Below are 27,549 nucleotides of genomic sequence, written 5' to 3' on the forward strand. Positions count from 1 at the left end.
AGTTCAAACTAAGTGATGCTGCCAACATGTACTGTAAGTCAGAGTCTGTCGATTTCAGGCTCTCTACTTCCCATTTCCCCCAAAGGTTATGTTTGGTTTGCCAAAATTCCCCATCGGTTTGCTGCAGTCAGGACAACGGAGGAAAAGCTTGAGGCAGGAATGCACAGCATATCCCAAAGGAGGCCTATTTAAAGGGGGGAGGATAAGAAAAAGACTTCACTTGGCCCCTGGGGTCCAGATTAAAAAGAAACTGAGAGATTAAGCTCCGAATAAAAGAGAAGTATGTTGCTTTAGTAAGATACAACAAATGAAGCACTCCCCAAGGTTTCCAAATGCTTGAAGAAAGCACAGTCTGTGACTGAAATGGAAAAGCTGGCTGTTCTTGTACAAGAGAGAGATCATTTAACAGTTTCATTAAGAATGATCACATTTGTCCAAGAGATTGGAAAAAATAGTGTATCAGAACTTTGGTAGCACAAAATGTATTGTTTGCATTCTGAGTATTAAAGAGGCGCTGCATTGCTAAGTGTCCCTTCCTTGCATGCTGTCAGCCTCTGAAATGTGCTTGCTCCTAGAAAGAGGAAGCGCTGCTCACTGATTCTACTTTTGCCCTTGTTGAATAGGTTCTGTATAGTTTCAAAAACCTGCAAAGCCTGTTTGGCCAGAGGTGAGCAGAGGACAAAATAAACGCATGTCCTGTGTACATCTTGGCAAGCAGTGCCTCTCTGGCAGAATGTGGGCCAAGATTTAGATCTTCTGCAATATAGCATATTAAAAGCCTGACCTGAAGCTACAGAAAACATACTGTTTTACTAAATGCAGGTGGACATTGTCTAAAACAAGCACAACAGGGATTTGTCGGACTGAGTTTGTAAGAGTTTTTTTGGCCCTCCATTAGAGTGCAGAACTGTATCAGTTCTGTCCAAAAAGCTCAGTATTTCACCAAGTGATTTCCTAAACTCTGGAAAATAGAGGATTATAGAATTGTAGAGTTCATAGAATTGTAGAGTTGGAAGGGACCACAAGAGTCATCTAGTCAAACCGTCTGAAATGCAATAATTTTTTGCCCAGCGTGGGGCTGTAACCCACAACAACCCTGAGATTAAGAGTTTCATCCTCTATCAACAGAGCTATCCCAAGGAATCAAGTATTTTCCCCTATCTACTTGAAAATTAAGCGGGACACAGGTGGCACTGTGGGTTAAACCACAGAGCCTAGGACCTGCCAATCAGAAGGTTGGCGGTTCAAATCCCCGCGACGGGGTGAGCTCCCTGCCAACCTAGCAGTTCGAAAGCACGTCAAAGTGCAAGTAGATAAATAGGTACCGCTCCGGCGGGAAGGTAAATGGCGTTTCCGTGCACCACTCTGGTTCACCAGAAGTGGCTTAGTCATGCTGGCCACATGACCCGGAAGCTGTATGCTGGCTCCCTCGGCCAATAAAGCGAGCTGAGCGCCGCAACCCCAGAGTTGGTCACGACTGGACCTAATGGTCAGGGGTCCCTTTACCTTTACCTGATAATTGCTAATTAATGTGTTACTGGTTTTGCATTAGTGGCTTTGCATTTGTGGTTGGCTTTAAACAATAATATATGGGACCTTCGTATGAAGGACATATAATAAATCTTACAAAAACAACATAAAGGCTGCTTCCTAATTAATCAGAGGAATCTTTTTAGTCACCTAAGTTTTAGCCCAGTTAGGTTAACTGACTAATTGTTTAAACTTTTGAGTCCTAATAAAAGTGCATGCCAGTGTTCTGGAAGATGCTCAGGTTCAGGCTTTGGAGAACATCCAGGGTGTTTTACTGTGGTTGAAGTTTCTGAATAGTCATCTAGGGCAGCCCTGAATAACCTTATTGCAGTTGTCTAGGCTCAAAGCTTTAAAGGCAGGGAAAATGGCTGCCATGGCTGCATCTAAATCCACTGGATTCTTCTAATTTTTGTTTCTACATATTGTTAAGTCCAACAAGCAGCAGCACACATAGTTTTGGAACCTAGCTTAAGAGAAATCTGCCTTCTCTAGCAATTATCAGCCTACAGTTGCCTCCACACAAATGTATATACACACACAGTGTAAAAGGTACACTGGATAACCACAAAGGGCATGGGGCAACGAGAAATCCTGAAACTACTGCAGGGTGGGGTTGAATGACTGCTGGCTAATGGATCTTTAATAGCCTCCATTTGGATTTGGGCCAAAACCAAAACATCTCCCGGAAACAAAACAAGATCATTATCCACATTATGGTTGTTAGTTTAGGCTGGAGGCTGACCATAGTTTCTTCGGTTGAAGGCAGTTTGAAAGAAGGAAGCAAAACTTTTCCCAACCACTTCCAACTTTCTTTAAATCAACAAGCTGTCTCTGGTATCGTGTGTGCACAGAGTCCATACCCTCCAACATTTCTTCAATGAAAATAGGGATGTCCCATTCCATAATGATATTTTTACTATTTATACCCCACATATTTTACTGGGTTGCCCCAGGCACTCTGGGCAACTTCCAACATATATAAAAACATAATTAAATGTTGAACGTTAAAAAAACTTCCTTATACAGGATTGCCTTCTGACAGCTCGGGGTTGAATAACTCCATACCCTCCGACATTTCTGCAATGAAAATAGAGACATCCTGAGGAAAAATAGGGACGCGGGTGGTGCTGTGGGTTAAACCACAGAGCCTAGGACTTGCCGATCAGAAAGTCGGCAGTTTAAATCCCCGTGACAGGTGAGCTCCCGTTGCTCGGTCCCTGCTCCTGCCAACCTAGCAGTTCGAAAGCATGTCAAAGTGCAAGTAGATAAATAGGTACCGCTCTGGCAGGAAGGTAAATGGCATTTCTGTGCACTGCTCTGGTTCGCCAGAAGCGGCTTAGTCATGCTGGCCACATGACCCGGAAGCTGTACGCCGGCTCCCTCAGCCAATAAAGCGAGATGAGCACCGCAACCCGAGTCAGCCACAACTGGACCTAATGGTCCCTTTACCTTTAAGGAAAAGTAGGACATTCTGGTATAAAATCAGAAACCAGGACAGCTTCACTCAGTCAGGGACGTCCCTGGAAAACAAGGATACTTGGAGGGTCTAAGAGTCTGATGAGTGACCCCACGAGTAGTGGACAACTTTTTTGTATATTTAAAGGAACAGTCAGTTTTTCTCTGTGCTCTTGTTCTCCCCTCCTTTTTTCCATTCTGATGCCTTTCTTCTTATTCTTTCCCTTTGGGACAATATTACAGATGTCTACTGCATGTTGCAGAGTCAGCCAAGAGTTGCAAGGTCACAGCAGGACAGGTGGGATCAGATGGGCTTATGATTTATTTAATAATGGGACAAGGGCTTGTTTCAATAAGTCTTTTGAGCTGTGCCTCTCTCCCTGCCCCCGTCTCCTATGAGTCTTTAAACTTGGGGTTTTTTGTGGTTTTTTTTTAAAGGAACAGACAGATTAATGGAGAACAAGGCTATCAGTGGCTCGGAACCTCTGTGGCTGTATTGTATACCAGTTGTCAAGAACCACAAGTGGGGGAATGGCTGATGCCTTAGGCATCTGATGCCTTAGGCATCCCTTAGGCATCTGGTTGGCCACTGTGATACAGGATGCTTCACTACATGGTCCTGGGGGCTTTTCCTATCTCCAAGTAGACAGAACTGCCCATTTATGGCCTCTGGCCCTCTCCCTGGAATTCTGGCTAGGCAGGAAGACTCGCCGAACAGGAGATGCAGGTGGTCATTTTTGTTGAAACAAGCCCCCTTCAGACATGTTTTGGAAGAAACGGAATAGTTTTTGAACTGATTGTACTAGATGCGGGAAGGAGAGGCTTGGCAAAAGCAGCCCGGTGCATTCCAGATTTTTGTTGGACGCCACTAGGGCTTGCAGCACTCACTGACTTTGTGGTCTGTGCTCTCTCCAAGCTTTTGGCTTTGTCCCAAACATTCACCCGCCATCTGGTACATTTAACAGCCCACTTTTCACGTCTACCCTGTGCTCTAAAGGGGCTCTGATTCAGAAGCAGCAGGATCGCCAGTGGTGGTTTTTCACGTTGCCTCTCCTCCCCTGCCTTTTAACAGCGAAGCTTTGCCCCTCAGCACCCGTGAAAGCTTCGCCTGCATAATGTCTGCCTTTCAAAAGGCAAGACTGGTTTACTACTGTATAGCTGTGAACCCAAGCTGTAACACTTTACATGAAATCATAATCAGAGCAAGGGGAGGGGAAGGCTAAGAAGGAAGACCCCCAAAGTAGTAAGGTAAAGGTAAAGGGACCCCTGACCATTAGGTCCAGTCGTGGCCAACTCTGGGGTTGTGGCACTCATCTCGCTTTATTGGCCAATGGAGGTGGCGTACAGCTTCCGGGTCATGTGGCCAGCATGACTAAGCTGCTTCTGGCGAACCATAAAAGCACACGGAAACACCGTTTACCTTCCTGTCGGAGCGGTACCTATTTATCTACTTGCATTTTGACATGCTTTCAAACTGCTAGGTTGGCTCTAGGAAGCCCATAAAGGGCACCTAGGGAAGGGGTGGCAAACCAGAGCAGCAGCACACGGAAACACCGTTTACCTCCCTGCCGGAGCGGTACTTATTTATCTACTTGCACTTTGACGTGCTTTTGAACTGCTAGGTGGGCAGGACCTGGGACCGAGCAACGGGAGCTCACCCCGTCGCGGGGATTCGAACCACCAACCTTCTGATTGGCAAGTCCTAGGCTCTGTGGTTTAACCCACAGCGCCACCCGCATCCCTCCCAAAGTAGTAGGAACACATATATTCCCCAAGGCCCCATGGCAATTTCCACTTCATAAAAAAGGTCATTGCCATGCAATTGTGGATTGTCAAGAGTGTAGCCGTGACTCTCATCCCTGTTGCAACAAAGAGCCCTTCTCTCATCTCCTCAAGCATCACTTGACACATTGTTGATAAGCATACGGAAATTTCTTAGGGCATTTTCTGTCCCCGCGTGGTGGTCATTCTGTATATGGAAGGGAGTCTTATCCCATGGAGAAGTGGGAATCAATCCAAGTGGAAGTCCACTCTGTGTACTGCATACAGCCGTTCAATGTGGCCTTCACATGGCGGCTGTAACATGAAGCAGAAGCAGACTCAGCCAGAGGGTCAGATACTCAAAGACTTGGCTTACTCTCTCTCTCTCTCTCTCTCTCTCTCTCTCTCTCTCTCTCTCTCCATGTGTAGGTTCCTTGCTTGGGAGCAACTCAAAGCTTGAGATCATAAACCACCCTCCCAGTGCAAGGTGAACACACGCAAAAGTCCCTGTACAAATATTAGCTTCACTCATGTGATCCACCTTTCACCTGCTCTGTCTTCCACAGAAAATGCTGTTGAGGCACACAAAGTTTCCAGGTGTATGACTGAGGCCTCTGTATCCCTCTGCCCTTTTTGTGGAGGGTGGGGGCAGGAAGAATGTGGCACATTCAGGGCTTGCTGTCATGCCCCCACCATACGGAGGACTTTGATTCCAGGGCCAGATATGAGCCAGCTCTAAGATGACTTGCTAAACCAACCAGTCCCCAAGTTGGAACCTCCACTAATGATGGCAACCCTCTCTAGCCGCCCCCTCAGGACTTTTCCTCCCTCACACACCCCGTCTTCCCAGGTCACGTGCCTCAGCATCCCTGCTTTGCACCCTCCTTGAGTGCTTTTGCCCGGCTGAAATGTGTCCTTGAACTCTGACGGTGCATCTTGCTTGAGGACAGGGCCGGCCCAGCCATGAGGCAAGGTGAGGCAGTTGCTTCAGGGCAGCAGGCTCCGGAAAGCTGGGAGAAGTGACAGATTCGCATTCTGTGCTTGTCGGTCCCCTCCTCCTCTGCCCACTGCCACATAGGGGGGGGGGCAGGGGCATAAGAGCGGGTACATGACTGGCACACAGTCGTCATCCCCCCAGCATTTTCTGGTTTGCCTCTAGCGGCAAAATGTCCAGGGCCCCACTTGAGGAGCGTGTGAAAACCAGCCACCTGGTACAAAGGTAAATTGACATTTCTGGCTTTCTCTACTTTTGCCTCTGGTCCTGCCCACCACAGGGATTTGGTGCCCAGAAGGAAATGTGTCCCTCAAGAAGGTACCCCTCTCCTGGCTTCCACAAGGATCATGCGCCATGCCTCAGAGTATAAGACACAGCCCTGGGAGTTCGTTCTGACTAGGCCAGAATGGGAGGAAAAGGGACCCGTGCAGAGTCTGGCATTCGAGTGCGTCTCATGCATCTATCATTTACAGTCATCTGGTAGGAATTGGAAAGAGCTTCAGGAGGCAAGGCCACCCACTCCTTGGGGCAGAGATTGCCAAGGAGGGAGGCCAACCATGCCTGGGTTTTGTCTTGGAGCCGTCAAACAGACGTCCTTTATTCAAGGCTGCAGAACAGAACAGGCACTTCCCGGCTCTCTTCAGCCTCACGGAACATAAATTCCTACACTCTTTATCCCTGCGCCTCCATCTTTTCTGACATGCAGCTAGCACAAGTGAGGCCCAAATGGAGGAAGTATAGGAGCACACCATGGTCATTATTCGATCTGCGTCTCTTAACTGGTCCCTGTAAGGAACGCACAGAATGGCCCACATTTTAAGACACACTATCTGGAGTTGGCGTGGGGAAGCTTGTGCAAACTGAATTAAGCTGATGATAGGCTGAAAGGAAATAGGGAGCTTTGTAGTTAGGTCTTCTTGTTCTAGGATTGGGGTGGGGAGCCCAGGAGGAGGGGAAGAATAGTCATGAACCTCCCCATGACTGGTATAGCCTTGTGGATGGCAGGATTAAATTCTAAAATATTTCGCTTTCAACTATCATCAGTCAGGGACTATTTGGCCACAATTTAAAATGTGGTTACACTTAACTGATGAGTTCCTGGCATTTGATTTCTTTATTTTTCTTTAAAATAAATCAGAACCTCATTTATTAAAAAAAAAGAGGGGGAGGTAGCCAGGGAAGGGGTCTACCCAGTCTGTTGTGGGAGAAACAGGAAGATGTGGGAAAGGGCAGGGTTTGCATGATTATAGATTTAGTTACGACAACCACTGTGGTGTAGAGGTTAGACTAGAGGGTCAGATTAGGACCAGCCTTTCCTTTGTGTGCTCATAATGTATTGTGCTCAGGATGGTAACAGGGCAGTTACATGCAATTCCACTTTCAATACTCTTTGAACCTGCAAAGGTTTCACGGTGACCATACCGCTTTGTTTCCTGTCATAATATCCTAGCCACCCACAGTGGCCAGGGCAACCCAGCCAAATGGGGGGAGTATAAATAATAAAAATTATTGAAATTACAGATTATTCCTGCTGAAAGCCTGTAGCTTTTCGTACCAAAACATGTGTTTTGTTCCACTTCTCTTGCCCCATAGCTCAAGAGTGTCCCTCCAGGCAGCGATAATGAAGTCACACTGGAGGGACATTGCAGAACATCCCACAAAGTGAAATTATAGGTGAATGGTTCAGGGTCAATCTACCACTAATCCACTGCATCAATGACATGCTGTGGATTATACCTGCAAAAAACAACAGTCTGAAGGAGCGCTCAATTCTGTACTCAGCCGTGAAGCAAACAAGGGTCAACTTGGGCCAGTTACCATCGCTGAGGGTAGTCTACCTCACAGAGTTGTTGTGAGGAGAAATTGGGGAAGGGGAGTTCTATGCATGCCACCTTGTGCTTCTCAGAGGAAACATGTTATAGGAATTCTAAGGTCTTATATATATAAAAAATAAATGTTTAGAAATGTACAAGGCAAACACATACATAAGTATATAAACCATGTTTCTGAAATAGTGCAGGAGAACAATCCTGAAGCCATTTTGACTCTCCAAAATTGGCCTCAAATATTTCTCTGCAAGGAGGAAGGAAATGGGAAAAGATTTCTTTGAACTGTGGGGGCTTACACCTCCCTGTAAATACAGTCTGGCAAGTATCTGTTAAGCTGAGCACACTATCAATATGCGTAAGAGATTCAGGAACTATTTACCATCTAAAAGGAATGGCCAGGCTACCCAGAAAAGGCAATCAGATAATAAAGCATTATCAGGTATCCTGGCAGACAGGAGAGAAGCAACACACTCAAATTTCTGCTGGGACCACCTCTTTCTGTGATGTATATATGATGTTTTGAGGGGTGGTCTTGAGCTACAGGGTAGGCAATTTCAAAAGTCTATATAGGAGCTTGCACACCAATGTTCAGGGTTCCTCTCCTCCCTTCCTGCGTGGGGGGAGTGGGGGACCCTGTTGCAACAATTTAATAAAGATCAGGCTTACTAGATGGTTTGCTTCTCAATTTTCTCTGGTTGGCCTCTGTTATTTTCTCCTACCGATAGAGAACCTACTTAAGGACTCTATACAGGCTCTTAAAGGGACCCCAGACCATTAAGTCCAGTCGTGGCCGACTCTGGGGTTGCGGCGCTCATCTCGCTTTATTGGCCGAGGGAGCCGGCGTTTGTCTGCAGAGTTTTTCCGGGTCATGTGGCCAGCATGACTAAGCCGCTTCTGACGAACCAGAGCAGCGCATGGAAACGCCGTTTACCTTCCCGCCGGAGCGGTACCTATTTATCTACCTGCACTTTGACGTGCTTTCGAACTGCTAGGTTGGCAGGAATACAGGCTCTTAGATACCCCATAAGCAGTATTTTTCTTATAACACACAGGATGCAAATGTAACAAAGTAAGTGAAAGTGTGTTTCAGGGAAAGCAGCCAAATCACAAAGAGTCTAAAGGGTATTTGTAGCAACATCTTTACAAAACTGGTTTTCGCAAGCCTCCCCGAGAACCTTTCGGCTTCAAGAATGGAGTGCACATGCCATAAATAAATAAAAGAACAAGTGAGCAAATAAGTTTTCATTCCAGGCTGCAGCAGAGGTTTGGCTAGAAGCAGCTGGAGGTGTTTTCATACCATCATGGTTGCGGTCCAGGCTGTGAAACATCAGCAGCAGTTTGCGTTCGCGCTCCTGGAGGTAGCGGGCAAATTCCTCAAAATTAAGCTCTCCGTCATGGTCTGTATCACCCTCTCGTAGGATATCCTGCAGGCAGGGGAAGTAAAAGTGGGTTTTAGAAGGCGAGAACTGAGTTGCAGTCTTAACAATGCAGTCCAAAGAAAGGGAGAAGCACTGTTTTAGAACATCTGCAAAGCCACTGCATGAGGAAGGTATTCTACTAGGTGGTTGTTCGTCGGAAAACAGAACTCAGCCCACTTCTTGCACCATAGATGATTAACTTTACCTGCGGATGTTGGAGCCGAGACAATACATAGCTGACAAGAGACGTAGGTGGGGAGGATTGTATTTAAGGGGTGCATGTATTTATTTTCATTGCAATAATTTGCACAAGTACTTGAGATAAAGGGCGCAGATGCCAGAGCACACACCATTAGGAATTAGTGCATTTACGTTGATTGGGTGGCCATGAAAATACCACAAATATATTCTGTGCAATTTGGTACAATGGCATGTAACTTTTGACAGAGCACTCGTGTCCAAGTGCTTCCCATATCGTATCTTATTATAATCCCTGCAACAAACCAGCAAGGTAGGTTTATCATCCCCCATATTGCAGATCCGGGGTGGGGCAGGGTGAGGCTGAAAAGGGAAATGACCTGCTTATTGCCACAAATAGCAGAGGTGAGATCTGAACCGTACTTCCTGAGTAGTGGCTTGTCCCCCTTTGGCATTTTGCCACACTGGCTTTGGTGAGGTCGGTTCAAAAGAGTGCGAGTGAGAGTCTGTAAAATATAAACAGAAAATGCCTCTGAGAAGGCTTTTTCCTGGCACACCAGTTTTCTAAGTGGAAGGAATTGCTTCTGTGTGGAAGAGTACCCCATCACCAGTGGGCTGAAAGTGGTTTGGCATTCCTAAATATGGTGGGCAGGAAGAGGGGGAGAAGGAAGTCCTTTGGGATCAGAGACCTTGCTGGGAAGTCTCTATGGAAAGCGGGGGGGGGGGGGGGCATATTTGGTGGTAGCATCACCCATTAGTCCTTTATAGGCAAACTAAGGCCTGGGGGCCAGATCTGGCCCAATTGCCTTCTAAATCCGGTCCGCGGACGGTCCAGGAATCAGCGTGTTTTTACATGAGTAGAATGTGTCCTTTTATTTAAAATGCATCTCTGGGTTATTTGTGGGGCATAGGAATTTATTCTCGCCCCCCCAAAAAATATAGTCCGGCCCCCCACAAGGTCTGAGGGACAGTGGACCGGCCCCTGCTGCAAAAGTTTGCTGACCCCTGCAATTAGTCTGTCCCCACTTACACTCCGGCTAGCATATTTTCACCGATCGCTCTCACTTGATATATGTTTGTCTATGAGCCAAGAGGGTTAGATTAGAAGAAACATGAGCCCGAAAATCATTTAACTGGACAAGGCCAAACAAACTTGTGTGTTTTCTCTCTCCCCCCCACCCTCTCACACAGCCAGGCTGTCCTCTGCTTGGCCCTTTAGCAGGCTCTGTCCTTTTATTCTCATTCTGAACAGGGCAGGAAACATGATAAATTTCCCTTGTTTTAATTTAAGCAGCTCTGAATTCTTACAGAAGCCCTATTCAGACAACACATCAGTGGATTGAATGGCACAGGGGTGGGTGGGATCACGCCATGTGCCTCTTTTACAAGGCTGTTCTAAGCTTCAAAAGAATGCATGGGCGAAGGAGGGCTAATGGGAGTTTAGAGTCCAAGAATATATGGAGGGCTGAAGGTTCTCTGGTCCTGAGCAAAGGTATGAATTGAAAATGCTGCAAAAGGTTTTGAAGGTTGTGGACCAACATGATACATCATTTTACCTCCTCTGATACAACAGGAACAGGGTAACGTTCAATAAAATGCTCTTTGAACTAGGCGAGCATCTCTTGCGCAATGCATCTTATGCAATAAACACAGAAGAGAAACTATATTTACTTTCAGGACTTCCAGGAAAGCGTCAACACTGGCTTGCTGGAGTCTAAACCAGAACAGTTAAGAAGAATCTAGAAAAAGAGCACCACCAGGGACCAGTTTCTATCTCCAGATATCTCATGAAACTGTATCTTCACAGCAAATGTCACATTATTAAGAACTGTGCCTTTTCCTTGATCTTTGAAGCTGGTGATGTTTGCCTGCCTTGCCAGTTTCTTCTTTGATCCTATTTTTCCTGTGGCAGTTCTTAACATTCTGAATACCCAAACTTTCAACTCCTTCTGCAGACTTTCTCTTATTGTTCTCTGCTGCTACAGTGGTACCTCGGGTTAAGAACTTAATTCGTTCTGGAGGTCTGTTCTTAACCTGAAACTGTTCTTAACACGAGGTACCACTCTAGCTAATGGGGCCTGCCGCTGCCGCCACCACACGATTTCTGTTCTCATCCTGAAGCAAAGTTCTATTTCTGGGTAAGCAGAGTCTGTAACCTGAAGCATATGTAACCTGAAGCGTCTGTAACCCGAGGTACCACTGTACTTCACAAAGCAACCTCTTTTCCTCGTTTACATCCCATGCCTTGTTCTCATCCTTCCTCCCCTTCAACACCAGCTGAGCGATCATGCAAATAACCAAAGCTCCAGGTGGCAGCAAACTAAACATTTGCCAGGGAACCTAGTCCAGCAGTGGGTCCATCACCCCAAGGGCACTGCCATTCTCATTCCACAGAAAAGCACCCAGGGCAGCTTAGAACAATGTGAGATTTCTCTATATGCTCCTTCTCTTTCAGATTAAAGTCTCTTCCTGCCCACCCCCAGATCCTGAATCTGGCACCGTATAGGCATTATGCTTTCTTGTTACCAAAATATGGCCTAATAATCTGTAGAGATCTGGCACAGACATAATTTGATACATGAAGAAACCTGGCCTGCGATTAGTAAACTTCATAAAACTGGACTTGCATAAGAAGCACTCATTTTGCTCAGGTGACCAGTTTTCCATAGGGGGAGCCAAGGAATTAAGTTTGCAGGGGGGGGCAGGGATACATCTGCCCCCCAGAGCACAAGGACAGGTATTTCTACAAGCCCACGTCATGTCCCTTACTGTGCCCCATTTTGTGAATTGAGAATAGAAGCCGGGATTCTTAACTCCAAATGCTTTCTGCCATTCGTAGCAGAGTAGGTGTTTCAGTACGTTCATATGACCAGCCAGGGCAGAACTGGGAGCCAGGCAGGGCAAAGGAATGTAAACACAGCAGTATGAAAATAGCCCAGCACCACGTGCTTTGAACAAATTTGTAGAAGCATTTAAGGGCTCAAGAGCAGAGCTTTTCAGGCTGGGTATCCTAGTCCCACCCATCCTTCCATTCCAGGTTGTTGTTGTTTTTAACCACATGCTCTCCTTTCTACAAAACTGATCGGGTAGCACACAATTCCACATCCATTCACCCAAGGCCTGGAATTTCATAGCCTCAGATTTCATAGCCTCGGACGAAACAAGATGAAATATAAAGGTCTTAGCATCAGGACAGCCGCACAACTGGTGCCCCTGTGCTGAATGCAGCTTCAGCATAGCAGCTAACATTGGTGGCTGTCACAGAATAACATCCTCTCCATTCATTTCATTCTCCTGCAGGGTAGATAGCGAGTCACCATGGATGCTACTGCCTGATGAAGGTTGTGCAGAGGCAGGATGAACAGTGGGTTGATGCTGCTTCTCCCTTAATAATAATAATAATAATAATTTATTATTTCTACCCCACCCATCTGGCTGGGTTTCCCCAGCCACCCTGGGCGGCTTCCAACAAAACACTAAAATACAATAACCTATTAACATTAAAAGCTTCCCTAAACAGGGCAGCCTTCAGATGTCTTCTAAAAGTTTGGCAGTTATTGTTCTCTTTGACATCTGGTGGGATGGCGTTCCACAGGGCAGGTGCCACTACCGAGAAGGCCCTCTGCCTGGTTCCCTGTAACTTGGCTTCTTGCAGTGAGGGAACCGCCAGAAGGCCCTTGACGCTGGACCTCAGCGTCTGGGCAGAACGATGGAGGTGGAGACGCTCCTTCAGGCAGTTTAGGGCTTTAAATTAAGGTCAGCACCAACACTTTGACTTGTGCTTGGAAATGTACTGGGAGCCAGTGTAGGTCTTTCAAGACCGGTGTTATATGGTCTCGGCGGCCACTCCCAGTCACGCATTCTGGATTAGTTGTAGTTTCTGGGTCACCTTCAAAGGTAGCCCCACATAGAGCGCATTGCTCAATCCCCAGTCGTGAAGGTATTCAACTTTCCTCGCAGTGCCAAGTCCTGGGTGTGAAGAAGGGGCCTGAGTTGCCCACCATTTCCCTAAGTCAAGTTGTCATTGGCCTCCTGTCTACATATGCAAAATGAGTACTTAAAGGGCCTACCTGGGGAATAGAAGGAGAAAGAACCAAGAGCCCCCTCCCACAGGTGAGGAAAGAGTGCCGAAACCCGGAAGTAACCCGTTCCGGTACTTCCGGGTTCGGTGTGGTCCGCAATCCGAAAACATGCAACCAGCAGCGTTCGTAACCCGAGGTATGACTGTACTTATTTAGTGCTACATTGAAAACAACCCTATTGAAACCAGTAAGGCTTAGTTTCTATGTATTCTTCCCTCTATTTTGCAACTGTGTGACTGCTTGTACTTTGCTTGTCATTTTAAGCAGAGCCAGTTTAAAGGAAATGGTTACTGCATTCTGTGCCTTGGTGCCAAAGGCGTAAAAAAATCCCCGGGTGCACTGACCCCAATCCCCCAAGCACACACACTCACAGCATCGGGGTGGAGAGCGAGTGGGAGGCGGAGCCGGGGAGGCTGTGCGCTACCGCCGGCCTCCAGGAGGGGACCAACAAGGAGGAGAACATTGCGTGCCAAAGAAAAATGTTTTCATAGAAGTCATCATAAAAATCCTGGGCAACTTTGGAAACGTATAGGAGAATGAGCGTTTTGCTGATTGAAGCTTTTTATGGAGGTTCACACAGGCAGCTAGTGGATCTCCTACAAGAAGATAGGACACAATAGGACACAGAAGACTGTATCCTATTTACTCTCCCTGCAAAGAAATGGCATTGGAGAGCAAGGACTGCAGCACTCTACCTCATGCAAGCTGTGCCAGCCAGCATGGACTACAGATAATTCCCACAACTAAGGGATAAGAACGTTCCAATAGATTGACAGCATTTGGTGGGGTTGGTTTTTTCAGAACCAGGCAGAGGGCCTTCTCGGTAGTGGTACCCGCCCTGTGGAATGCCCTCCCACCAGATGTCAAAGAGAAGAACAACTACCAGACTTTTAGACGACATCTGAAGGCAGCCCAGTTTAGGGAAGTTTTTTATTGTATTTTAATATTCTGTTGGAAGCCACCCAGAGTGGCTGGGGAAACCCAGCCAGATGGGCAGGGAATGAATGAATGAATGAATGAATAAATGAATAAATTATTATTATTATTATTATTATTATTATTATTATTATTATTACTGCTACTACTACTATCTTTGCTGGTCTTGGGAGACAAATAATGGGAGTGTGGGAAAGGAGGCTGGCTTGGGATAATAAAAGTTCAGAGTCAAGCAGCAGCCAGAGGATCTATCAGCAGAACAAACTTGATCTTTGTGCCACCACAGCCAACACAATCTGGATTGAGACTGGACTTTTCTTTGTAGCTTCCTCTTTGATGTCCTTTTAAACAAGGCGCTCACCGCTTTCAATTTAGGAAGAGCAGCAAAGCTGCTGGGTGTGTGTGTATTGTGGTTTCTCTATCCTTCAGCTGTGGACAAAAACGAATCTGGAGACTGCAACTGGATCTCTCCTTCTCTCCTCAATCCCCATGTAGGTACCATATCTTGTTTATGATGGTGAAACTGGATCAGTTCCTTATGTATACACAGCACAGGGATGGGGGTGGGATAACATGCAGGCAGGTGAAATGTGGTGTGTGGACATGTAGACTGGGAAGGCTAGAGTCGCCTCTGAGTCCCCTTTGCCATTTAGTGGTCATACCAGGCCATGAGCCACCACTTAGAATCATAGAATTGTAGAGTTGGAAGGGACCTCGAGGGTCATCTAGTCCAGCCCGCTGCAGAGGCTTGACAACCATATGTCAGGAGTGCTCTGATGGTGTTTCATGCTTGGCAGGGGGTTGGACTCGATGGCCCTTGTGGTCTCTTCCAACTCTATGATTCTATGATTCTATGATTCTAATGCAGGAATCTCAGCTAAAGCATCCGTGGGAGATGGCCACCCAACCTCCAAGGAAGGAGGGCTTCCCTTTTCCCTTTAAGAAGGAGCTGGTATTCCAGAGCTCCCAGCTCATTTCCTCATCTGTCACCAGGGACCTCCGTGACAGCAAAAAGGCCACCACAGACAGGTTAAAAATAACTGGGAGGGAGCCATGAGCAACCCTCTATTTATAACTGCCTGTGTTTATTTGGCTGTTTCAATCCCCAAGTCCGGCCCATTTGGCTTCCTGCCTTGGGCACTTTCACATTTTTGGTTACGTATGTGTAGGGACACCTTCATCACACACAGATACACACTCCAAAGGGTGGGGTTTTTTCCCTAGCAGGTATAAGAAGATCCTTTGCAACAAACCTTTCGGAGATCACAAACTTTCCCCACCTGCTGAGAAAGCAGCTTTGGTTTGTGCGGAACAGGCATAGGCAAACTTGGCCCGCCAGATGTTTTGAGACTACAATTCCCATCATCCCTGACCACTGGTCCTGTTAGCTAGGGATGATGGGAATTGTAGTCCCAAAACATCTGGAGGGCCAAGTTTGTCTATGCCTGGTGTGGAAGGTCTTCTTCACATAGAAAGAGCTGATAAAGGGCTCAGAAAGCTGCAGTTCACACCCAGCAAGCCATGCTCTCTAACTGGCCTTTCTTCCAGTCCCAGAGGCGTGGGAGGAATCTATAGGTAGAGCTGATAATTTAGAGATATCCCCTTTTGTATTAAGAAAGAGGCTCAGAGGCTGTTGCACAATTCCTAAGAATGAAGTTGTGTCACATCATTCCTCACATCTGCGGACCCAGAATATTTACTGTGGTAGTGGTGGGGAATGACATGCAGCATAGTTTATGCATATTTACCAGGGATGGCTGAAGATACCGTATTTTTCCGTGTATAAGACTAGGTTTTTCCCCTAAAAAATAATGTCAAAAATTAGGGGGCGTCTTATACACAGGGCCATCTCCCCCCATTTTCTTAAATCTAAGTCCCCCAAAATAGGGGGCATCTTATACATGGGGGCGTCTTATAGACGGAAAAATACAGTATTTTGTTGCCTGATGCAGAAGAGCAAATACAATACCTGCCGTGCCCATCAGGGTCACAGTGCTCAAGACTAGCAATGTTATTTTGGGCATTAAAGGCAGCTAATCCCACAAACACTGGTAGTAAAAATACAACAAAAACAAACAAAAATAGATTTTCTGCCCTTTAACCTCATCCTGCCTAAAGGTGAGGCCCATCCACAATTGCTTTCTCATAAATAAATCCCACTGAGCATAATGTGCCTCACTTTCAAGTAAAGACACATACAGGGTTTCAGTCTCCATCATTTCATAACTGCTTTCCATATTTCTGGGGGAACCCTGGTATCTGACACAGGTTCTCTCAAAGCTCAGTCTTCCTGAAGTCTGGCTTAATTCAAACCCTGCTTTGGCATGGTTTGTGGTTCAAACTTTATGAAGAATTGGGAGCTAGAAGCTTGAGGAGGAAAGGCAACTTTCATACCGTTTGCATGGATAACAATTCTTCCCAACTGTGTATACAGAAGGTTTCACCATCAAATGATGCTGAGTCCAAATACTCAGGTAGGTTTTAAAGCACCAATGGCTGTGAACCCATCTGTGACTCTGCAGTTTCCTGTCTGCAGGCTTCCTTTGCACATGGGCAGAGTAAGTGGGTACGGTGAAGGCGGGTTACCCCGGGTGTCACTAATGAATGGGGTGACAAAATGCCAGGCGGCACTCACCGCGGGGTCTGCAGCGCGTCCGAGCCACGCGTTTCTCCTGGGAGTGACGTGGTGGCTTGTAGGCTCCGCGCTGCCCCGAACGGTCCGACTGCTGTCCCCCCCTCAGCTGTAGGGCGGCTGAGTGGGAGGAGGCAGGCAGAGCCTATGAAGGCCCCACAGAACGTCCTGCCCCAGCTCGCCCCGCCCCACGGTGGCTGGCCCCGCCCCTGGATGCACGGCACGTGCGCTGCCCCAGGTGTCCGATCAGCTTGCTCTGCCGCTGCCTGTGCATTATTCATTTGTAAGATTTGTGAGATAGCATATCCACACACCGTATTTTTCGCTCCATAAGATGCACCTAGTTTTTAGAGGGGGAATGCAAGAAAAAAAATATTCTTTAAAGGGAGTGCTGAGCAGAGCCTCCTCGGGGAAAGCCTCCAAGAGGCTCCACGCAGCTCTTTAAAGGGAGCGCAGCTCTTGGGGGCTTTTCCGGAGGTGGGGGAAGGGACTGAGGGGCACAGCAATCCCTCTTGCTGTTCTGGCTTCTGGCTTAGCCCCGCAGCCTGCATAAGACGCACACACATTTCCCCTTACTTTTTAGGAGGGAAAAAGTGTGTCTTATAGAGCGAAAAATACAGTAATTCAGCGTCTAAGGTAGATGAGGAGAGTCTTTGGCATCTCCAGATGTTGCTGATCTCTCACCATCCCTGGCCATTGGTCATGCTTGCTGGGGCTGATGGGAATTGTAGTTCAGTGACATCTGGAAGGCCAAAGGTTCCTCACACCTGATCTAAGGAAGGATATGTTCACACACCGAAAGTAAGCAGAAGTGGGAGTAGAACTGACAAGCTCCACCAACATTACACTGGCAAAAGTTATTCTTAGACGGGGCTGTGCAACAATTCTAAAACAGTAAGTAGGCCAACAACCTCAGTACATTCCTCCATATATGAGCATGCCTAGTCTTTGTGTGAAGCACTTTCAGAAGGGAACCTCTTTTCCAGCCAGAGTGAAAGAGACAGATTGTCCCCCCCCCCCACATATTAAGCAGTGGTTGAACCACACGGCTTACAGGGACCTTTCCAGTTCTATGATCACGGCATCCCAGGGCATGACAAGATCCTGAGGCAGTTGGTGGGAAATATGTGAAGGAAATCTGCTAATGAGCACACCTAGTTTGCACAATACCCCAGCATTTGATTCCAACGGCTTCAACAATGCATCCAGGAGCATTAAGGAAGAGGGATGCAAACCGAAAAGTGCATTCCAGACTGTACACACCATGACACCTCCCCAAGACAAACATCCTTGCACAAAGGATCCTGGGGCACATATTATGGAGTGCAGCTGCGTGGAGTTTTTGACCTGTCTTGCACTTCATTTCTGCAGCTATTGGAGTGCATGCTGAGGATAAACACTATTAACATTCCTTCCTCTTTGTAATAGCTCACATTTCACAACAGTGTCAGAGAAATGGGTTATTGGCTAGTGCTGAAAATGGCATAACTTTAATAAAGCTTGAGTACAGAGCATTGGGTCTCTCTCTCTTCTTTCTTTCTTTCTTTCTTTCTTTCTCTCTCTCTCTCTCTCTCTCTCTCTCTCTCTCTCATTTAAGATTGAGAAACTGAGATGCAGAAAACTGGAAGAATCTCTTGGGTTGCAATCTTCTATTCACTTACCAGGGAGTAATCTCTATTGAACTCAATGAGACTTGCTTCTGGGTAGGTGGGTATAGTATTGCACTGACTGTCAGGCTATATTCCTAAATGCACATATTTCTGAATACGTCCACTTTGCACTGTCAGTTAAGGTGGCAGAATTAGAAAGTGATATCTGTACTTCCAGCTGCCTCTTCCTCCTTAAGCCCAGAATTCACCAAGCTGCCTGTTCAAAGGATGAAAATAAATTTTTTGAAATTTGCCTACATTTCTTTTTTTTAAAAAAAATAATTTTATTAAACACCAATTATAATCCTATGTGAATTTTTCTGTTCGTCCAATCCTCATATCAAGATGGTTTCCATATATCACATTTCTAATGTGAGATTTTGACCTTGAGATGTCACCTCAACATTTTATGAGTTGTGTATTTTTACTTCAAATGGCATGATTTGCTGAGACCTAGATGCTGGTGAGATCAATGCACTGGGTTATACCATCTTCCTGAATTTTTTTTTAGGCTGCTAGTTTCCTTGGCAACATGTTCCAGCTTTTGTTTTAAAATACCGAATTCAAAATAAAGAATATGAGCTACCAAACAGAAGTTTGGCTTCAAGCCAGTTGGTTGTGGAATTCCACTGTGTTGCCAGCTACCTAGCTCTCGTTTGAGAAGATAATTGTTGAAACAACAACAAATGCTTATCCCTTACATCAAGAATGGAGAATCTCTGCCCCTCCAGTTGTTGCTTGCCTCCAGTTCCCATCAGCCTCAGCCATCATAGTCAATGGTCAAGAAGAATGGGAATTGTAAGCCTTGAACTTGCTGGACTCCAACTCCCATAATCCCTGACCACTGACTGTGCTGGCAGTCCAACAACATCTGGAGGGTTTCAGGTTCCTCACACCACTGGAATTTGAGAGCCCAAAGTCCACCACTGCTATTCCTTTTCACCAGTGTCTTCCTTCCAATGAAAATGAAATGAAAAAAAGCAACCATTTTTTATCATCCAAGTATTTGTTAATTCTATCAAGTTTCCCCATAGCACTTCTCTATGAAATACACACACACACACACACACACACACACACACACACACACACAATTTTCTGTGCCTTCACATCAGAGCCAGCTCATGCACACATTGAGAATTCATTGAGTGAACAAGCCACGGTAGGTTAACTTCCAAGCCACATGTGCCATTGAATTCCATGTGAACTCAGTCCTTTTTTAACAGAGCCCTTCAGGTGAGGTGAATACCCTCAAGCATTCTTTTCCTTATCTGATAACTCAGCAAGTGAAGTCAGTGGATGTGCTTACTGGTCAGCAATGAAAATATTGAGCAGCAACAGCCTCAGCACCGTTCTCCTGCAAAGTACCCCAGATATCTCTTCCCAAGGCAAGGATACCTTCATTACGGCTCTTTACACCAGGGGTGGGGAACCTGTGGCCCTCCAGATGTTGCTGGACTCTCAACTCCCATCAGCCTCTGCCAGCAGAGTCAGTGGTCAGGGATTATGGGACTTGGAGTCCAGCAAGTTCAGGGGGACCACAGGCTTGGCATCCCTACTTTAAACCTCTGCTCCTTTTCACCAGACTATTCCAAGCAGCAGAGCTAAATAAAGCAATAGATCCACAGGCAGACACTTAAAGAATAACCACACAAGTCACCCTGTGCTCTCTGGATGAAGGTACAGAGATTGCTAACAATGCATTAGCTAGCTGCTGCAAAATAACATCTGGAAAAGTACAGAAGACAGGCAGCAAACAACAAAATTACTTTCCTTTCACAGGAATAAATACATTAATATGCATATCTTAAGGGCAGTAGGGCAAATGATTGAGATAGTCATTGTTTTCTCCCAGTGCTCCCAGAATTATAATTATATATTGCCCCAGGACTACCATTAACCATTAACCTGGATTCAACCTTGCTTGTTGGTCAATGTAAATAATAGCGCATCAGGAAGTGGGTTTGGGTAGGCATATGGATTCATGGCACTGTTTGCGATACACTAGCCCAAAGGTGGCTAGCCTGTGATCCTCCAGTTGTTGAATTCCCATCATCCCTGACCTTTGGTCATGCTTGGCTGCAGAGCTGCAGCTATGGGGAGCAGGGCTAGCCAGGTATTTTGCCCCCAGTGAAGCCTACAGAGGGGTGCCATTGAGGCTCCCAGCCTGTGTGTGTGTGTGTGTGTGTGTGTGTGTGCGCGCGCGCGCGCACGCACGCATGCCAAACTGGGTCTTTGACCCGGGTGAAATAAAGCCTAGTTTCACCTCTGCTTGGCTGGAGCCGCTGGGAGTCCAGCGACGTCAAAGGTTAGCCCCCTCTGCAGCAGCATTTAATTGCCATTTGACTCCACCGTTTATTATTTTTCTCCCTACATCCATATACGTATTCACAAACCTGACAACACTTTGTACATAAGTGTATAAAAAATAAAAATCCACAAAAGCTTGTGCCACAACCAGAGCCAGATTTAGGGTGGTGCGGGCAGTTCTTTCGCACAGGACGCCAAGCTGAGGGGGTGCAAAATTGAGAAGACCCATTTAGGGCCCCAAATTTTGGCCTTGCTCAGGGCGCCATACTACCAAAGATTACCAAAGCCCACCCCTACCATAGCAGTTCTGTTCATCTTTAAAAGTGCCACAGACTTACTGCTGCTTTTGCTGCAACAGACTTAGCACAGCCACTCTCACTGCACAAAACAGGCAATTACTTAGAAGCATGTCCAAAAGCTGTATCAGCTGTCCTGGAAAGCCCAGCTTCTAATCCTCCTGAGTGCAGGGCACACTGCGGTTACCCTGCGTATACATTCTGCACATGTTCAAAGGAATTTTTATTAGCATATTCCGCTTGTTGATCCCTGGCATTCAATGTAGTTTCCATGACCCAAATTAAATCCTTCCTGGATATGTGTGCGCGCGCACGTCCCTTTGCACTTGTCAGGGTGCAAAGAGAAGGCTTTTTGTACCTTTAATGCTTTCTTCAATTTGGGGTGTGTGTGGCACCTGTCAGGGTGAGAAGCTGCGGCAGGAGAAATTCCCCACCTCCTAACAGATCCCTGGAAAAAAACCACAGGCGCCCTGCCCTCCTTCCTAGACCTGGCTGGAAGGCATGCACCCACTTCGACGCTGTCACCTCTTTTTGCCACTGTAAAGCGGGAGAAATTATTTTGTCACCGTTCTGACAACCGGGCGTGGGGGGGGGGAGGCGGGGGCAGAGCCCTTTTCTGGTGCCGGAGTAGAAGCAGAGCTGACTCATAAGGAAAGCTTCAGTGCAATGCTGGAGTCGTGCGCGTAAAGGGGGCGGAATCCGTCCCGTTCGCCGGTTGTGCAAGATGCAGAAGGCCCCTTCCCCAGCCGCCGGGCGGGCAGCGCAACCCCGCGTCCCCGCCAGCAGACGGCTCCCTTCTGGCCTCGGGAGAGCGGAGAAGAGGAGACCACCCCGCCGGAGAAAGGGAAGATGCAAGAGAGGAAGGGGCTCCTTTGCCTTCGGGGAGTCGCCGCTTGCATCCGGCTGCAGCGGCGCCGGCGAACAGCTCGATCCGTGCGCTTCCAGGGTCCAGCGGGCAGTGGCGTAGCGTGGGTTATCAGCACCCGGGGCAAGGCAAGTAATTTGCGCCCCCTAACCCATGGATTTGCGCCCCCTAACCCTTGGATTTGCGCCCCCTAACTCTTGGATTTGCGCCCCCTAACCCGTGGATTTGTGCCCCCTAAGCCGTGGATTTCCCTAACCCCCAGATGTTGCGCCCGGTGCGGTCGGCCCCCCCTGCACCCCCCACGCTACGCCACTGCCAGCGGGTCCCCCGTCCAGGGGCCACTCACTTTGCAAGGGGTTTTTGGAGAGCAGGGGGGGGCACCGCGTGCCCCCCGACGCCTGCGCCCCGAGGGTCTCCCGCCCTGCGCCCCCCCCCTCCGTTTCCCCGGGGCGCCCCGGGCGCCTTCCCCGCGCTGGCCACCCACCTGCTCGGCGTGGGAGCCGGCGTTCATGCCCATCCGGGCCAGGCCCTGGCGGAGCTCGTGGACGTCCACGCGCCCGTCCTTGTTGGTGTCCAGCTGCTCGAAGAGGCTGGCCCAGCGCTGGTGTCGCTCGGGGTCCCGGGCGCTTTCGGCGGGGGGCGCCTGGCGGGGCGCCGCTCTCTCCCGGGGCCCCAGCATCCTGGCTCTCACCGGAGCCCCGGCGGCAACAGGCGGGTCTTGCTGGCCGCCGAGGAGCCCGACGGGCCGGGGGCCACCATCGCGCCGCTGCCTGGCCTCCAGCAGGCTCGCTTCGCAAACGGAGACGCCTCCGCCGCCGCCCGCCCGCGCAAGGGCATTTAACCGACGGCTGCTTGGCGTCGCCTCCCTCGGCCGTTTCCTCCTCTCGCCCCTCCCCGCTTAGCGGGAGAAAACGGGAGGAAGGCGCGCCGCACGGGCGCCGAAGGGTTAAGGCGCCTCCGGGGGGCGGGGAAGGAAGGAGGGGGAGGGAGGGAGGGAGGGGGCCGACCGCGTCAGGAGGGCTTAGGCGCTCCGCAAGCCCGCGCTCGGCGAATGCGCAGGATCCGAGCCGCGCTGCGGCGCTGCCTTCTCCCGCAGCGGCCATTCTGTCGCCGGGTCTTGGCTGCGCCTGCCCGAAGAAGCCCTCCGGAGTCTTTCCCTGCAAGCAGACTTTCCCTGCTGCAACAAGTCTTTTTATTAACAATTTTTAAATTTATATTTTTCAGGTTTGTACATTTCACTGATTTCACAATCATTTTGACATTTCCAAACTTGACTTCTTTCTGCAGTTCCTCAAATTTGTTTTTAATATCTTCTGCATATCCAAATTAACTTAATTTGCTCATTTATTCATCTTCTTTAAATATATACTCTTATGAAACTGTGGGTTATTATTACAATAATCCTGCCAAGGTTCCCATCTGTTTACAATTTATCCGTAAATGTTCAACCATCCATTTCCATTCTTTTATAAAAAGTTTGTTATCTTGATTTTTTATACTTCCAGTAAGTTTCACCATTTCTGCATATTCCATAAGTTTTTGTATCCATTCTTCTTTTTCTGGGACTTCTGCTTCTTTGGGAGTAATATTTTTGCTGCTGTAGTAGCATACATGAATAAATTTCTATACATTTTAGGTAGTTCTGTCCCTATAATTACCAAAAGAAAAGCTTCTGGTTTTTGTTCTTACAAACTTTATTTTAAACATCCTTTTCACTTCATTATGTATCATTTCCCAGTAAGCCTTAACCTTACTACATTCCCTGCAGCAAGTCTGCAGACAGTGACTTAGGAGGCAGCTCCGGCAGGGTCCTGGGTAAGTGTGCACAGAACTGCAGACAGGGCTGCAGATCAGGAGCTCAGAGAAACCTAAGACGAGCCCTCCTGGATCAGGCCCAAGACCCCACGTCATCCAGCACTGTGTTCCCACCGTGGCCAGCTAGATGTCTGCACTGTGTTCCCACCGTGGCCAGCTAGATGTCCGTTGCAAGCCTGTGAATGGGATGTGAGGGCTCTCGCTTACGGCTTCCAGCAAACTGCAGGTAAAGCACAACTATGACGACTCACAGACTTGTTGAGTTGGAAGGGTCATTCTAGTCCAACCCCCTGCAATGACTCATAGCTCTCAATTGCCTTATCCTGCACAGCTTTGCCGATTCACTTTTTAAAGGGTCGGCAGCCCTCAATACCCTGGCAAGTCACATGCCATTTCTGCCATGATCTCACAATGTGGATTCAGGGGAGCCACTACTTAAATTTCAACTCTCCATTGGAGCATGTGAAACTGACCTCTACAGAGAGTCTGACCACTGGTCCACCCAGTCCACTCTACTGTCCAGCAGTGGCTTAGCAAGATTTCAGAGAAGGATGTGTTCCACCTGCTATCCGTGGTTTGGGGAACTGGACATTAGGTAGGTTCCCATTACAATCCCATCCCCCCAACCCCAGCCCTACTGAGACCTGAGAGGATCAGAGCCAATTGAGATGTCAATAGTGGGAAAGGTGGACCAATGGTTTTTTTCAGGTTGCATTTTTTCAGCTTACAGACGCTCTGAAACCCGGAAATACTGGAACGGGTTACTTCTGGGTTTCACAGGTCGCACATGCGCAGAAGCACTAAATCGCACTTTGCGCATGCGAAGAAGTGCTGAATAGCAATCCCTGCGTACGCAGACACGCCGCTGCAGGTTGCGAACACTGCGGGTTGTGAACATACATCCCACACAGATTAAGTTTGCGAGCAGTACGTTTCTGAGCACAATTCAAAGTGTTGGTGCTGACCTTTAAAGCCCTAAACGGCCTCGGCCCAGTATACCTGAAGAAGTGTCTCCACCCCCATCGTTCTGCCTGGACACTGAGGTCCAGCGCCAAGGGCCTTCTGGCAGTTCCCTCACTGGGAGAAGTTAAGTTACAGGGAACCAGGCAGAAGGCCTTCTCGGTAGTGGCGCCTGCCCTTTGGAATGCCCTGCCAGCAGATGTCAAAGCGATAAACAACTACCTGACATTCAGAAGACATCTTAAGGCAGCCCTGTTCAGGGAAGTTTTAAATGCGTGACATTTTAGTGTATTTTTGGTCTCTGTGGAAGCCGCACAGAGTGGCTGGGGAAACCCAACCAGATGGGCGAAATTATTATTATTATTATAACCCGAGCATCCACTGTAATCAAAATGAAAACAACAACCCAATAACACACCCACCCACCCAGGTTGAAACAGGATAAGGTTGCTGCCTCGGATCAAAGTTGCCCATGGATGTTTAAATGGGCTGGTGCCAGCTAGCAAGGGGAACTTCAGAAGTTCTGCTGTGTTGGACCTGCCACCAGGCTAAAGGGCCCCTTTCCCCTGAACCCCTTTAAGCTATCCTCTTTGGTGGCACTGTCACAACTGCTAGTGAGAAAGGCACCTTGTCTCGTCTCCTTCTTCCTACTAAGAAGACTTGAGCGTTCTTGGCAGAGCAGAAGGAAGGAGGGTGGGTGGGTGGGTGGAGTGGGATCTGGAGACTGGATCCAACCCCACAGCCCATGAAAGGCTAGTTCCTGCAAGCTCTGCCCACCGACTGACGCTAAAGATAATCTCTTCCCATTAGCCGGATGCAGGTTTTCGGTTTTTTTCTCCTTTTCTACCCCCTGCCTGCTGCTGTCGTTGGAAGTGTCGTAAGCATGGCCAGGTTTAATTCCTGCTTTCGTACATGCCCTCCTCCAAATCCTTCAGCCTTGAATGCCTTTGTTTGTTCCTTCCACCGCTCTGGTGGGGCAATTTGTCTGGCTGGAGAGGAGGGGAGGTTGGGTGGAGAGAACGGAATGATGGATGTTTCCATCTTCCCTACCACCTCGCTGTGCATGCGGAAAAGGAATGTGAATCAGGGCATTGCCCAAGGAGCCTGCCTGCTTCTTGCCAGCTCTTGATTGGAGTAATGCAAGCCTTAGAGGAAGTGGAAAGAAAAGCCAGCCCAGACCTCTTCTGTTTCCCACCAAGAGCTGCCAGTTATTATTGACTGAATTTATATACCACCCTATGCCCGGAGCTCTTAGGGCGGTTCACAGAAAAGATCAACATAAAAACCACAATATATACAATCAAATTAAAAACAACAAACCAATAACCCCCCCCCCCAAAAGAGCCACATTTTAAAAGGGCATAGGATGTCAATCAGCTCAACCAAAGGCCTGGTTAAAAAGGAACGTTTTCAACCAGTGCCTAAACGTGTATAATGAAGGCGCCAGGTGAACTTCCCTGGGGAGAGCATTCCACAGAAGGGGAGCCACTGCAGAGAAGGCCCCGTTCTCGTGTTGCCACCCTCTGGACCTCTTGAGGAGGCAGCACACGAAGAAGGGCCTCAGAAGATGATCTCAGGGTCTGGGTAGGTTCATATGGAAAGAGACGGTTCTTGAGGTACAGTGGTACCATGGGTTAAGAACTTAATTCGTTCTGGAGGTCCGTTCTTAACCTGAAACTGTTCTTAACCTGAGGTACCACTTTAGCTAATGGGGCCGCCGCAGTGCCGCCGCTCGATTTCTGTTCTCATCCTGAAGCAAAATTCTTAACCAGAGGTACTATTTCTGGGTTAGCAGAGTCTGTAACCTGAAACATCTGTAACCTGAGGTGCCACTGTATTGTGGTCCTGAGCCTTTTAAGGCTTTATAGGTCAAAACCAGCACTTTGAATTGGGCCTGGAAATTAATTGGTAGCCAGTGCAGTTGGAGCAGGGTCGGTGTGATATGCAGAAACCGTCTTGCTTCGATCAGTAACCTGGCCGCTGAATTCTGCACTAGCTGAAGTTTCCGAACCATCTTCAGAGGCAGCCCTACATATAAAGCACTTCAGTAATCTACTGTATTTTTCGCCCTATAGGACACACTTTTCCCCCTCCAAAAATGAAGGGGAAATGTGTGTGCGTCCTATGGGGCGAATGCGGGCTTTCGGTGAAGCCTGGAAAGCGAGAGGGGTCGGTGCACACCGACCCCTCTCGCTCTCCAGGCTTCGCGGACCTCTCCGCAAGCAGCGGGAGCGCTCCCGCTGCTTGCGGAGAGTTGCCTGCATGCTGAAGCCTGCGCCCACGGAGCTCAGCATGTCCAGGCTTCGTGGACCTCTCCGCAAGCAGCGGGAGCCAGCCCTGGGCTCCCACAGCTTGCAGAGAGCTGCCTGTTTGGGGACTGGGGTCGGGGGAAGCTCGGGCGGGCCTCCCCCGCACCTGGGGGGGAAATATTTTTTCCCCTTTATTTCCCCCCCAAAAAACTAGGTGTGCCTTATGGGACGGTGCGTCCTATAGGGCGAAAAATATGGTAACTTTGAGGTTACCAGAGTACAGGGTACCTCAGGTTAAGTACTTAATTCGTTCCGGAGGTCCGTTCTTAACCTGAAACTGTTCTTTACCTGAAGCACCACTTTATCTAATGGGACCTCCTGCTGCTGCTGTGCCGCCGGAGCACGATTTCTGTTCTCACCCTGAAACAAAGTTCTCAACCTGAAGCACTATTTTTGGGTTAGCGGAGTATAGACAACAGTAGTTAGGCTATCCCTGTCCAGAAAGGGGCATAGCTGGGGCACCAGCTGAAGCTGATGGAAGGCACTCTGGGCCACTGAGGCCACCTGAGC

The 27,549-nt window shown here is 48.1% G+C and overlaps 1 protein-coding gene across 1 annotated transcript in view; it reads right to left on the minus strand.

Moving 5' to 3' along the window:
* Positions 1-22,858, minus strand: part of SLC25A23 (solute carrier family 25 member 23) — a 45,686-nt gene extending 22,828 nt beyond the window's left edge. Inside the window, exons 1-2 of the mRNA XM_081845315.1 lie at positions 22,440-22,858; positions 8,867-8,993 (exon numbers count right to left, since the gene is read on the minus strand). Of these exons, the coding sequence (XP_081701441.1) occupies positions 8,867-8,993; positions 22,440-22,634 (322 nt within the window). The 5' untranslated portion in view covers positions 22,635-22,858. The remainder of the gene's footprint in view (positions 1-8,866; positions 8,994-22,439) is intronic.
* Between the last annotated feature and the right edge of the window lie 4,691 nt (positions 22,859-27,549).

This window comes from Podarcis erhardii (assembly GCF_964252035.2).
Source record: "Podarcis erhardii genome assembly, chromosome: 17".
NCBI classification, from domain to species: domain Eukaryota; kingdom Metazoa; phylum Chordata; class Lepidosauria; order Squamata; family Lacertidae; genus Podarcis; species Podarcis erhardii.